Source organism: Heteronotia binoei, chromosome 9 (assembly GCF_032191835.1).
Source record: "Heteronotia binoei isolate CCM8104 ecotype False Entrance Well chromosome 9, APGP_CSIRO_Hbin_v1, whole genome shotgun sequence".
Classification (NCBI taxonomy): domain Eukaryota; kingdom Metazoa; phylum Chordata; class Lepidosauria; order Squamata; family Gekkonidae; genus Heteronotia; species Heteronotia binoei.
In genome coordinates this window covers 7619010-7633595 of record NC_083231.1, presented here as the reverse complement: position 1 = coordinate 7633595, position 14586 = coordinate 7619010, and the positions used below count along the sequence as shown (strand labels likewise).

The 14586-nt window shown below is 48.5% G+C and overlaps 1 protein-coding gene across 1 annotated transcript in view; it reads right to left on the bottom strand.

Annotated features, from left to right (window-relative positions):
• LAP3 (leucine aminopeptidase 3) overlaps window positions 1-10459 on the bottom strand; it is a 35670-nt gene extending 25211 nt beyond the window's left edge. The window contains exons 1-4 of the mRNA XM_060247276.1: window positions 10289-10459; window positions 8646-8758; window positions 6304-6358; window positions 275-380 (exon numbers count right to left, since the gene is read on the bottom strand). Of these exons, the coding sequence (XP_060103259.1) occupies window positions 275-380; window positions 6304-6358; window positions 8646-8758; window positions 10289-10459 (445 nt within the window). The remainder of the gene's footprint in view (window positions 1-274; window positions 381-6303; window positions 6359-8645; window positions 8759-10288) is intronic.
• Window positions 10460-14586: the final 4127 nt, after the last annotated feature.

Sequence of the window (14586 nt, the reverse complement as noted above, 5' to 3'; positions counted from 1 at the left end):
AGGTTTTTGCCAGCTCATCCCCGAAAGAAGGACTCAGCCACCGGTTGACAGAACAGTTCAAAGCAGAGAGATTCAGGTGTGTGCTCGTGTTGGCCTGAAGCAACAGAACAAAAGTGTGAGTTGAGGGACCCCCTTGAAGAGCCACAAAGTTTGATGTGAGCTTTTGTGTGTAGGTACACTTCTTCACCTGTCAGTGGGCTTAGAAGAGGAAAACTCTGGGATTGGGCTGTCAATAGATTACGAAACAACGGACAAGTAAAAGTTGAACTCTAACCTGCAACTGCTGCCCTGATATTCTCCTTGTCTTCATTCCAGTTTTCTTGCTCATTCACTCCGACTCCCTTCTTCCCTAAACCAACAACGACCACGCTGGAGAAGTTCTGCAGGAACCCAGCAAAGAAAAGGAAACATTCAGTCACACACTTTCATAAGTAAATAAATATAAGGAATTATGAAGAATTTTTTAAAAGATATAGACTAATCCAACTTCAAACAAAAACAATACTTCTGTATCTTCTTTCTATCTTCTGGGCAAAAAAGATGCATTAGACCTGACATAAATGGCACAGGTCCAATCACCCAAGATTCATGGAAGAAGACTGCAGATTTATACCCCGTCCTTCTCTCTAAATCAGAGACTCAGAGCGGCTTACAGTCTCCTATATCTCCTTCCCCCACAACAGACACCATGTGAGGTGGGTGGGGCTGAGAGAGCTCTCCCAGAAGCTGCCCTTTCAAGGACAGCTCTGCCAGAGCTATGGCTGACCCAAGGCCATTCCAGCAGGTGCAAGTGGAAGAGTGGGGAATCAAACCCGGTTCTCCCAGATAAGAGTCCACACACTTAACCACTACACCAAACTGGAGGAGAAGTCTATCCATGGCTACTAGCTATGGTGGCCAAAGAGAACCTGCACATTCAGAGGCACGAAGCCTCTGAATCCCAGAGCCAGGAGGCAACATTAGTGGAAGGCCTCAGCCTCTATGCCTTGTTGTTGACCATCCAGAGGAAGTCACTGGCCACTGTGTGAGACAGGATGCTGGACTAGATGGACCACTGGTCTTATTCAGCAGGCCCTTCTGATGTTCCTCAGTGCAAATCCAAATAAAACAAATGGCAGACTTTTAAAATTAGGCCCTTCCTGGACTGGGGCCTGCAATTGGGGAGGGATGGTGGCTCAGTGGTAGAGCATCTGCTTGGGAAGCAGAAGGTCCCAGGTTCAATCCCTGGCATCTCCAAAAGAGGGTCCAGGCAAATAGGTGTGAAAAACCTCAGCTTGAGACCCTGGAGAGCCGCTGCCAGTCTGAGAAGACAATACTGACTTTGATGGACCGAAGGTCTGATTCAGTATAAGGCAGCTTCATATGTTCATATGTACCTCCAGAGGGTGCCTCTCCTGTTAAAAGTTCCTAGTTCTTAGCAGCCCGAATAACCCAGCTCAGCCTAGGCTCACCAGAGCCTGGAAGCAAAGGAGGGTCAGCCAATAAGGTCAGTAGGGAAGTCTTGGGTTGCAATGGCTGAACACCTCGGTTCACCTCTTGCCTGGATGACCCTGTGGATGGGGTCAACCTGAGTCAGTTAGAATCATAGAGTTGGAAGGGACCTCCAGGGTCATCTAGTCCAACCCCCTGCACAATGCAGGAAACTCACAAACACCTCCCCCTAAATTCACAGGGGGATTCACAGAGACTGGATGGAATCTTCTGCTGCTGCCGTTGCTTCCATAGGCCAAGGGGGGCGGGGCTTGCTCCATGTCCCTTATGCTCCCACACAGGGGTGGAATTCTAGCAGGAGCTCCTTTGCATATTAGGCCACACACCCCTGATGTGACCAATCCTCCAAGAGCTGACAAAAAAGAGCCTTGTAATCTCATGGAGGATTGGCTACACCAGGGGGTGTGGCCTAATATGCAAAGGAGTTCCTGCTAGAATTCCACCCCTGCTCTCACAGCAAAATGAGTGGGCAGCAGGAGAGGCAAGGGCATGGCCTTTTCTGTGGTAGCCTCCAGGTAGAGCAGCAGAGCACTTCCCATTCAACTTTTAGGAAACTGTCAATGCAATCCTGAGAAGAGTTATAAGCTTCTAAGGCCACTGAAGCCATTGGTTTAGAGAGAACTACCTTGTGTCTAAGTCAGAGCTCTTAAAATCCTGCATTTGGAGCTTACCTCTTGTTCCGATTTTATACTGCAAATGTTTGTGTTTTTAAAACTTTCAACTACATCACCACGTCAGTTTTTTTACTTTGCTAAGTACTTGGTCAAAATATAAAAAATATGGTGATGAGAGAAAGCCGCTATGGATTGTGCCAACCGAAGTAATAAAATTATCCTCAGAAACAAGTGACGGGACGTGGTTAACGTATAATCAACTATTAAAAATACATGGAGGAAAGGTGGAACTAAAATCAGCTGAAGAATTACAATATAAATACAATTGGTTTCAACTACAACAAATTAAGAGCTTGGTGGAAAAGGATATTAAAAATGAAGGTATAAGACAGGAACAAACAGAACTGGAAAAAATGCTGTTGGGTGATAATTAAAAGTTGATCTCAAGGATTTATAAATTACTATTGAAGTGGTCTACAGAAGATGAAGTAGTTAAATCTCAAATGATAAAATGGGCAATTATTTTCAACAAAGAAATACCAATGGAATCTTGGGAGTATTTATGGAAGAACTCTATGAAGATATCGACATGTTATAATATTAAAGAAAACTGTTTTAAAATGATGTATAGATGGTACATGACACCAAAGAAACTGGCAATGAATAATCAGCTGTTAGATAGATGTTGGAAATGTAAAAAACATGAAGGATCTTTCTACCATATGTGGTGGACTTGTGAAAAAGCAAAACAATTTTGGCAAATGATTCAGAAAGAAATGTCAAAAATTTTAGGTTATGACATCAAGAGGTCTCCAGACTCTTTTTTGTTGGGATTACAAATGGAAAGTTTCCCGAAACAAGATAGATTTATATCCTGCCCACTCCAGAAGTGGACTCACGGCAGCTAATATACTAAAACCAACAATTTCAGTTACAAATTTAAAACAAGAAAACATAAACGATTAACAATTTAAAAAACTAGATATTTGGTGCTATACAAAATCTTGAACATAGGTGGATCGGATTATATTATAGGTCTTCTGTTTATCTGTCGGTGGTCCTTCTGATGGTAGAATTTTAGCTCACGAGACTCCACGGCTTAGCGAGAGTACTGGTTCCACCCAGGCCCATTCTGAAGAAGACTCCTTAAGGGCAAGCTTTTTAACCTCACAAGTGGCAGCGGAATGCCTCCCGGGCAGAAAGGAGAGAGATCCAAAGCCCCGGCACTGGACGCTTTTGTCTGCATTCCCACAGCCTCGGAGAAGGCCCTGGAGCCATGCCCCAGAGTCACCAATCATAACTGGATTTCCCTGCATCAACAGGACAACCCAGTTATTAATGACTGCTGCAGGACGACACCAGCACAAAGGTGCTGAGGCAGCCATAAGCTCTTGCCTCACGTGGCCTGATTCGGTTTCAGATCTTCCCATCATGACTCAGTCCTCTGCATTCATCCTGCTCACTCAGCACTAACCAATTAACTTCCCGCCGTACCTCTAAACTGCCTACCTTGCAGTTTCCCCCCCCCCTTCTCAAAACAATTATTTTAGGCCTGAAGCCTTCCCTGTAGTTGAAGCAGCCCAAGGGCATATGGAAAGAGGGTGGCAGCCAAACTCCCTACAAAGGGGGGGAGGGGAGGTCCTGACCATGTAAACAGAAAGGGAAGGGAAGAAGAAGATATTAGAAGATATTGGATTTATATCCCACCCTCCACTCCGAAGAGTCTCAGAGCGGCTCACAATCTCCTTTCCCTTCCTCCCCCACAACAGACACCCTGTGAGGTGGGTGGGGCTGGAGAGGGCTCTCACAACAGCTGCCCTTTCAAGGACAACTCCTGCGAGAGCTATGGCTGACCCAAGGCCATGCTAGCAGGTGCAAGTGGAGGAGTGGGGAATCAAACCCGGTTCTCCCAGATAAGAGTCCGCACACTTAACCACTACACCAAACCGGCTCTCCAGAAGCAGGAGTTTCACCTCAGCCACACCTCCTGCCTAAAGCAACTTTTCTTTAGTTGTCTTTCTCCTGAGGAAAGCTACTTCTGAGGGGTTTCTGCTTACCTCCCTCCTGCCCACCCACATCGGGCTTTAGATCAGGGCTTCCCAACCTGTGGGTCGCAACACCTCTGAAAGTGGGTCGCAGGCCAGTCCTCCCTAATGCCAGCAAGCCCAGTACTTATGAACGCATATGAACTTATGAAGCTGCCTCCTACTGAATCAGACCCTGGGTCCATCATAGTCAGTATTGTCTACTCAGACTGGCAGCGGCTCTCCAGGGTCTCAAGCGGAGGTTTTTCACGCCTCTTTGCCTGGACCCTTTTTTAGTTAGAGATGCCAGGGATTGAACCTGGGACCTTCTGCTTACTAAGCAGATGCTCTGCCACTGAGCCACCGTCCCTCCCTTTTCTCTTTTATATTCTGGAAACCAAGATCTGACTCTGGAAACGGTTTCTTCCACATCATATGTTACTTGAATTTTTTTTCTTCACTGCACGTACTTCAAGCAAAAAGTGTCCTAATGGTTACTAGAGTGAGTTACTCATCTTAAGGGGTCATGGAGATGGAAAGGCGGTTCAGAGGCTGAAATCTTAATCTCCATATGTGATGGCTGTAGATGTCAGAAAGCTCCGTGCTTGGGGTTCATAGTTGGGGCCACTGGGTCCTTTGTGCGATGCCAAGGGTGCCAAAAAAAACCTGGGGCCAAGGTCCTAGTTTGCCCAGGCTGCCAAAAAAAACCTGGGGCAAACGTTTGGGCGAGGGTTGCCAATCCCCAGGTGGGAGGTAAGGAGCACTAAGGCATCCATGATAAACCAATCTCAAGTATGAAAATTCACAAATCTATATTATAGAAAACTTATACAAAAGTGCAATGCATCTCACACCCCGAATACAATGTCCTTCCATTTACAACAAATGTTCTTATTCCTTAAAGTGGTAGATCCGAGGTGTGAGAAGAAAGGCCGTGAAAATAGAGTCCAGCGCTCCAACTTCTTTCAGCAGTAGCCGGCGTAGAGAAGAACGACAGCAAGGCACAAGGCCGCAACAGGGATTGCCCTGTTTCACACGAGGCTTCTACAAGCTTCGAATAAATTTAAATCATTCACATGGGGCAAGTAGCTCAAATATTCTGCAGATAAGCGACGGCAGAATATTTGAGCTACTTGCCACATGTGAATGATTTAAAGAATAAGAACATTTGCTGTAAATGGAAGGACGTATTCGGGTGTGAGATGCATTGGACTTTTGTATAAGTTTTCTATATTATAAATTTGTGAATTTTCATACTTGAGGCTGGTTTATCGTGGATGCCTTAGTGCTCCTCACCTGCTTCCTTTTTCCACGTTACTCTTTGGGTTGCTAAATTCCCAGGTGGAGGCAGGGGATCCCCTGGTTTGGAGGCCCTCCCCCCACTTCAGGGTCATCAGAAAGCGGGGAGGGAAATGGCTGCTGGGCATGCCATTATTTCCTATGGAAACCAATTCCCATAGGGTATAATGGAAAATTGATCCGTGGGTATCTGGGGCTCTGGAGGAGCTGTTTTTTGAGGTAGAGGGACCAAATTTTCAGCATAGCATCCAGCGCCCCTCCCCAAAATACCCTCCACGTTTCAAAAGGTTGGACCAGGGGAATCTAATTCTATGAGCCCCCAAAGAAGGTGCCCCTATCCTTCATTATTTCCAATGGAGTGAAGGCATTTAAAAGGTGTGTGGACCCTTCAAATGTGATGGCCAGAACTCCCTTTGGAGTTTAATTATGCTTCTTGCACCCTTACTCCCGGCTCCACCCCAATGTCTCCTGGCTCCACCTCCAAAGTCTCCTGGCTCCACCCCCAAAGTCCCCAGATATTTCTTGAATTGGACTTGATAACCCTTCTCTGGGCAGCCCTGGATGGGTCACCATCCTAAGAACATCTGGACTTGTGGGTCACCACACCAAAAAGGCTGGAAGCACCTGCTTTAGATGGAGCCCTCTCCATTCACACCCAACTTTATAGGGCTTGGGTGGCAGGTGCCTTCCAGTCTGGCCTGAAGAAGCTGAACTCGGTCATTCCCAGAGGATGGCATGCAAAGGAAACCAACATGCACCCACTGGAAATGCAAGCAGACACTTCGCTATCTTATTGCAGCATCACAAACTGAAATCTGCTTACAAAAGAAACAAAGGGAAAGTTCAGCTTGTGGGGAGGGGAGAGGGCTACGTACCTGATGCAAGGCATGAAAGATGCGTGTCTTCCCTTTCTTCAGGGGAGGCCCCGAGCTAGAACACAAGGCACATTTGTAAGTTCTTTAACACACACCCAGAGTTGCCAGTTCACCAGGAGAAAAGACAGATTGGCCGGCTCTTGTGACCTGAGCAGACACCTCCTCTACAGAAATCAGACAAGGAAACCTGCCGGAGCCCAGAGATCCATCACCGCTTCTTAACCTCTGCAAAGGAAGCTGCTGGTAGAGTCAGGAGAGCGGAGCCTGGAACGGTGGGAACTTTAGAAGGAACCGCTTTCCACGCCCACGGCAAAGCCCCAGTTGCTGCAGCTCGAGTGTGGGAATGCTGGCAGCCTTCGCTTGAAGCTTTGAAGTCCACATCTACATACTGCCCCTTCCACCCACGGTTCTCTCAGCAACAACACAGCAACAAGGCAATTCTGCTGAGACAGATCCAATCAGAGGTGATGCTTCACACATATAATTTGCCAGCCTCAGGACTCACTGTTGTTGATCCCGGAGGAGTGGAGCACCTGCTACTCCTTCCCCATAGGTCAGGCAGCTCCCGGTATCCAATCACAGATGGCGGTTTGGCAGCCCTTGTCATCCAGGAAAGCACCGGGGAAAAGAAAGGGCTTTCCCGCATTCTCATTTCCTGGTGTGTAAAGTTCTCTCTTTTGAGTTTTTCACTTTTGTGTTCTGCACATGTTTTGCTCTCTAGCGCTCAATTCAATATTAAAAAGGTAGTCCCCCTCTGTGAGTACCAGTCGTTTCCGACTCTGGGGTGACGTTGCTTTCACAATGTTTTCACGGCAGACTTTTTACGGGATGGTTTGCCATTGCCTTCCCCAGTCATCTACACTTTCCCGCCAGCAAGCTGGGTACTCATTTTACCGACCTCAGAAGGATGGAAGGCTGAGTCAACCTTGAGCCGGCTACCTAAACCAGCTTCCGCTGGGATCGAACTCAGGTCGTGAGCAGAGGGCTCCGACTGCAGTACTGCAGTCTGCGCCATCATAGAGTTGGAATCACAGAGTTGGAAGGGACCTCCAGGGTCATTTAGTCCAACTCCCTGCACTATGCAGGAAATTCACAAATACCTCCCCTCTACACACACACCCAATGACCAGTGTTCTCTCTAAGCTGAGTTAATGAGTTAGCTCACAGTTTTTTAGCCTCTGGCTCACACATTTTTGCCTTCGCTCACAAAAAATGGCCCCACAGCAAACTAATTTATGCAGGAGCTCACAACTTTAATACTAGTAGCTCATAAAGTAGAATTTCTGCTCACAAGACTCCGCAGCTTAGAGGGAACATTACCAGCAACCCCTGCTCCACGCCCAGAAGATAGCCCCCCCCAAAAAACCCCTCTTGGGAGAGCCAGTTTGGTGTAGTGGTTAAGTGTGCGGACTCTTATCTGGGAGAACCGGGTTTGATTCCCCACTCCTCCACTTGCACCTGCTGGAATGGCCTTGGGTCATCCATAGCCCTGGCTGAGGTTGTCCTTGAAAGGGCAGCTGCTGTGAGAGCCCTCTCCAGCCCCACCCACCTCACAGGATGCCTGTTGTGGGGGAGGAAGGGAAAGGAGATTGTGAGCCGCTCTGAGACTCTTCGGAGTGAAGGGTGGGATATAAATCCAATATCTTCATCTACCTCACAGGGTGTCTATTGTGGGGGAGGAAGGGAAAGGAGATTGTGAGCCGCTCTGAGACTCTTCGGAGTGGAGGGTGGGATATAAATCCAATATCATCATCATCATCATCATCATCATCATCATCATCATCATCATCTTCTTCTTCTCCTCCTCCTCCTCCTCCTCTTCAGGATCCCTGGCAAAGTTGGCCTACAGAAAAATGGCTGCCTGACCCCAAAGCGGTGAACAGCATTCCCTGGGCGCACAAGAAAGAGCTGCGAGAACTCAGCACTGATGCAACCCTTCCTGCCCTCTTTCTTATGATCTGCCTAAACTCACAGAATCAGCATGGCTGCCATATTACACCGATTTATGCCCAGCATTATTCTCCCTGCAGAGGTTTTTAGGGCAGACTGTAATATCGAACTGACCACTAGTCAGAGCAAAACACATGCAAGAACAGAACCTCCCCCAAAGCAACAGGAACACATGAACGAGAAAAAAAATGAGACTACAAAAAAACCCCGGAAAGATGGAGGCTAATCCTGCAACAGCAAGGAAGAGAGCACAGCAGACACAGGAGGTGATGAAACAAGAAAGAAGGTTGGGGGGGGGGCAGCAAAACACATGCAGGCAGTAGGTATTCTTAGCTACTTAATCTTGTGATGCTCAGTCTCATACACGGGAAGGAACTGGTTTCGGTACTTACACTGACAGCAATTCCTTGAGCTTTCCAGAAACGACCTGATCGAAAGCATCTCCAGCCTTGGTCAGCTGCACAGCCTCATCTTTCTCGGTGGCATAGACTCCCAGGACAAGACCCTAAAGGAAATTGCATTGCTGTTAAAAACACTGCTCCACAAACAATTGCAACTGCAGAACCCAGTAGTAGCTAGGTTCTGGGTTCTGATTGGGTTTGGAAAATGGACTATATGACTGCCATGTGATCAACTAGATGGCCATCTGACAGCAATGAAGATCCTGTGAATTTAGGGGGAGGTATTTGCGAGTTTCCTGCATTGTGCAGGGGGTTGGGCTAGATGACCCTGGAGGTCCCGTCCAACTCTATGGTTCTATGAACTGTTCCTTATGCAGCCACATCCTGAAAACATGGAGCACACTGGGTAAGCGCTTTTATATGCTGGCAATCCAACTGGACCCAACTCACACATCTGGATTTGCCCAAGTTTACCCACAACCATTCAGCAGTTCCCTGATAAGTACGAAAGAGAGATTGCACTCGCAAGCGTAACACCTAATCCAGGGCACCAAACAAGATGGACTGGAGTAACGACTCGCTTATCATCTAACGGAGCAAATGCTGCTTAACAAGTTTTAAAGATCCGTATTGTGCGCGCCTGTCTCGGGCACTGACAGCCACTTCCACTAGAAGTTGTCCTTCCCAATATGACATTTCACTTTTGGAAGCTGGGGGAGGGAAAATACAAAAAGCTGCTGGAGGAGAGCAGCTCTGAGCTTTAAAAAAACAAATGACCAGAGAGGAATGGGCCAGCAAAACTCTTCTCGGCCATGTTTTGACCAGCTGGGACTGTATTTGGTTCCAAAATACAAATGCAGACAAAAGAAGCTCAGAACTTTTTGCAACTTATCGTTTTAGCTCCAAGAGGATATGAAAGCAAAGCACACAGAGAAAAAACTGGACATTCAGATCAGATGTTATTTGCTTAGGAAAGAAAAATGAAACACTGCCTATCCTGAAGCATCAACTAACAAATAACAGATCATGTTTTTGTCCCACTTTGTGTCCTGCCCTACCTCCCAAAGGTTTTCAGACACAGACCAGTACAGAGCCACGATCCAGTCAAAGCAGAGCACTGCTAAGTCCCATTCATTTTAACTGGAGATAATTAACTCCTGGCATCAAAATTTATTTAATTTGTTTATACTCTGCCTTTCCCCCCAACAGGACCCCAAAGCAGCTGACATCATTTCTCCTCTCCTCCATTTTATCCTCAAAACAACCCTGCAAGGCAGGCTAGGCTGAGAGTCTAAGTGGCTCAAGGTCACCAGCCAGCTTCCATGAAACCAGTAGGGATTCGAACCTGGGTCTTCCAGGGACTAGTCCAACACTCTTAACGACTACCCCACGCTGGCTCTCCAGTCTTGTGGACTTGTTTTTTTTTTTAAAAAAGCTTTTTGGCTGGCCAACTGGCCACAAAAACCCGTATTCACTTAAGCCAGTTGATAAAATGCTCATTTATTTTACTGGTGGAAATAGAAATTCAGGGGGAAAGCCCACCCGCAGCACCAACACAACCATTCTCACAGCCTGGAGGGCCCCAGAGACCCCTACAGCAGCCCTCCCCACCCCTACCACGCCCGTCAGCCTACCTTCTTGGCACTGCCTGTGGCAATGGAGGTCTCCTCTGCCTCTGTGGGGAAGGCAGGGCAGAAGGGAAGCAAGGAGAGAAAGATGTACGATGCCCACTGCATGGCTGGCACACTTCTCGGGGCCAGGAGGGAACACTGTGACTTTATAGCCTTCTGAACCGCTCCCGGCATGCCCGGTGCCTTTCATTAGCCGTCATCCGGCCAGTCAGAGAGGGAGTGCCCCCCTCAAATTGAACCAGAGCCAACGGAGTTGGGCAGTTTCCAAAATCAAAAAAGGGAGGACAGGCCTTGACCTAGTTTCCAGCTTCTCTGGCCGGGCACGTGCAGAAAAAAGCCGGGAAGGGCAAACGGGGTTTCCGAGAAAACGTGGGAACTTGTGCCAGGCCCTGGGAAATGGAGGAGGGCTGGGGCGGGCTGGCTGGCACAGAAGCCTCGCCCACCCACTGCTGCAGGACTGCCTCCATTCATGCCCATGGAACCTATTACGATTACTATTATTAGCATCTGTTATAGTATTGTCATCGATTATTCTGTGGAGCCTGTACAAACTGTCTAGACAGTGGGGAGAAGAGGAAGCTGAGGGGAGACATCACTGCTCTCTTGAAGTACCTGAAGGGCCGTCACCAATGTTGCCTCTAAGCTGCAGAGTCTTGTGAGCACAGGTTCGACTTTGTGAGCTTTGGGGCCTTAAAGTTGTGAGCGACTGCATCAATTAGTGTGCTCTGGGGTCCTCCTTCTTGAGCTAAGACAAAAACGTGTGAGCCGGAGGCTAAAAATCTGTGAGCCAGCTCACGCTAACTCGGCATAGAGGGAACACTGGCCGTCCGTTAGAAGAGGGCAGGGAGCTGTTCCTCGCAATCACGGGTCTAAATTAAAGGTGGGAAAGTACCAGCCGGGTATGAGGAAAAACCTTTTTACAGTAAGAGTTGCTCAACAGTGGAATCCGCAACTGAGGGAAGTGATTTGCTTCCCTTCACTGGCCATCTTTAAGCAGTGGCTGGACAAAGACTTGTCAGGGATGTTCTAGGCTGATCCTGCGCTGAGCAGGGGGTCGGTCGGATGAGATGGTCTGCACGGCCCCTTCCAACTCTGTGATTCTATCTGCAGTTATGCCACATGCTTCGCAGAGTCATTATGATGGGAGCCAAAAGGTCAGAGGGTGTGGGGGTCAAGTTTTAAATATGCAAAATATACGACACAACAACAACATCACTTCTGGTCATGCAGCTGGAAGCAACGTCGCACATTGCTGTGCCACTCTGGCAGTCCCCCAGGTCTCTATGGTAAAAGGTCTAGTTCCGCTTTCCCAAAGCTCCAGGAAGTTGCCCTCAGCTGGCAACCCTAACCAGGTACTTGGCGGTCACCAAGGCTTGAAGCGGCGCCTAGATTCACGCTTGTCAGAGATGCTCTAGGCCAGGGGTAGGGAACGTTGGCTCTCCAGATGTTTTTTTGCCTACAACTGCCATCAGCCTCAGCCATTGGCCACGCTGGCTGGGGCTGATGGGAGCTGTAGGCAAAAAACCTCTGGAGAGCCAACGTTCCCTACTCCTGCTCTAGGCTGGTCCTGCATTGAGAAGGGGGGGTGGACCAGATGGCCTCTCCGGTTCCTTTCAACGTTCATCCTCATCAGAACATGGGACCTGCCTCCAACATTTCACCACATACTCCAACTTTTTCTCCTTTTCCCTTCAGGGTGACCAGGTACAAAAGGCAGGGAGGAGGGCAGAGATCTGTCCTTTTAAAAGCAGCACAGAAGAGGTGATTTAGGCAGACAGAGCCTCTCCTGCAGGTGAGAGGAAACCCACAGACCTTCTTATTAGCCAGTTTTTCCTCTGCTTCTGGACACCCTTTTCTCTCTCTCACTCTCCTTCCCTTTCAGAAGAACCTGGGGCGGGGGGAGCGAGGTGGTGCCGCAGAGTGACTCACCACAGACGTCCAGCAGAAGGCCAGTGCTCTAACCACAGGGGTCCCGATCCAGCTGCAATCGCTTACCACATCCAGCAGCCCTTGGCAGGGCACCTACCGCTGCCTGAGCCAAAAGATCCAGCCAGTCCTACGAGATCCAGATAAGCATCGTGATGCAATGTGGATCCCGCCCAGATGTAAATCTGCACTTCCTTCAGGTGCCAGCTCACTTCTGGGAGCAGAGGGCAAGCTCCCTGGCTGGGCTATGGCAAAAGGTTATACTCTCAAGGGAAGGGGAGGCATTCTCTACAAGTGGAGATCTCTCGGAGGGCGAAATTGTGTCCCTGATATCAGGACCCTGGACTTTTCTGCAGACAGGGCTGCTTTGGAAGGCCGTACCCCCAGAATGTGACACAACCACCGTCATATTCCTCAGAAGCCGCTCTCTGGCATGGGACCAATGTGCAGCTCTCCTTGTGTGGCTGTGTCTGATATGCCCCCCTGCTCTCCTTCCAAACAAATGAACTCAAGGGGCTGAAGCCCACTCTGCCCTCACATCATGAGCCCTCCACCTTCAGGATTGCAGGGGTCCTCAACATGGTGCCCGTGGACCCCTTTCCTGGCACCCACTAAGGGTTTTTAGAAAGTGGGCAGGGCCAATTGGGGCTTTTCCCAGCAAGACTTCTGATTGGCCACTGAAGACCTGGTCAGCTGTGCAGGTTTTTAAAGTGTTGCTGTGGCAGCAGGGGGCACAAAGATCTTCACTCTGCGACTGAAGGGCAGCCATTTTGTGGCTAACTCCATCTTGAGCAGCGGCCATTTTGTGGCTAACCCCTCTCATCATGTTGTGCCAGAATTCCGGTGGTGCTCACAAGCTCTAAAAGGTTGCGAACCTCTGCGGTAGGCTAAGTTGAGAGACAGCAAACAGTTGGATTTGGGGCCATTTACAAATTCGAACTCAGCTATCCCCCTGCCCAATTTTAACACTGTAGCAAGCACAACCCACTGCCTACCCTGATTGCTGCAGAACAGGAAGCACATCTTAACAAAAAATAACGCCCCCATGCCAATCCTCAGTAAAGAGTTGCAACATTTCTGTCCAAGTGTGCACCGTTCCCCCAAGGGGACCACATTCAAAAAAGCTTAAGTGGAGAAATACCTAACAGTGCAATCCTAACAAAACTTCCTGGGAACAGGCTTGTACAGAATTACGGGGAAGATGCTTAGTAAATGCATGCCCGGCACCTTATCTTTGCGAGAGTATCAGACTTTGCCTTTGAGCATGTACTTTGCCCTTCTGTGGCACGCAGCTACTACAATCGACACGAGGTTCTAAGCGTAAAAGACGTTTCCAGCAAAGGAACCTCTCGTCTTTTCAAAAAAGAGAACCTCCACTTCAGAGTGCAAAAGGAATTAAAAAAAAAAAAAGACCTTTGTTTTTTCTAATTAACTTAATTTTTCTTACGTTCCAGCAATGAGATAAAAAAAAGATGACATTTTGATCAGGATCATTAACTTGTCCAGCTGAGTTGGCACACCGGCCGCATTCAGACTGGCATCCAGCTCAGGTCCTGAGTCTTCCAAAATGCAAAACCTTCCTTGGTTGAAACTGATCCCAGGCCTTTTCCCTGCAGGGGGGAGAGAGGGGAACTGGGCGCCCCTGTGTCAGCATATCGCCACCGCCTCCTTCCCCGAGCCCCAGCCCTGCCGTCCGCCAGAATTCCTGCTGTTTTGTTGGAAGTTCTCATGCAAAGGAGAAAACTTTCTTTTGAGAAATAGCAGCTCTCCAGCAGCCCTGGCCCCACTCAATGCACAGCAGCCAAGAAGGTCTGAGCGCCTGCTCCGGCTGCAACGCCACTGAGGATGTTCTCCGCAGCTGAGAACGAAACGTCTGGAAGGAAAACTTTCTCCAGTAGAACGCGGCACTTGATCCCGAAAGATTCTACAAACCCTAATGATGTTACCAGCCGTGAAAACCTGAAATCTTTGATTTCTTTTGAGACTGCAAGATGATACTGAAATCTTGACAGGTCATTTTGACAGACCAGGACTTGTCCCCAACCAGGCTGAAACAATTTCTTAAAACGTTCAGACCTCTCCTCTAGATTCAAGAGGGCTTACGAGGCGCAATTAAAGCATTGCACATTTATGGAATGCAAAATATAATTATTATGCCATAGTGGAAGGTGTGTAGCAGAACGGGCGCTTTGCAAGGGGAAGAAACTTGGTTCCTTCCCAGAATGAGGAACTGGCGGACGTGAATGAGAAGTCTTGTCTCTTCCCCATCTCCAGCTTTGCATACGCATGCAGGAGTCCTTGTAGGGGAAAGGAACAGGGGCCCCACCCAACGTTGCACCTTCCCCCAGCCCCGGAACCCCTTCCAACAGCTCTCT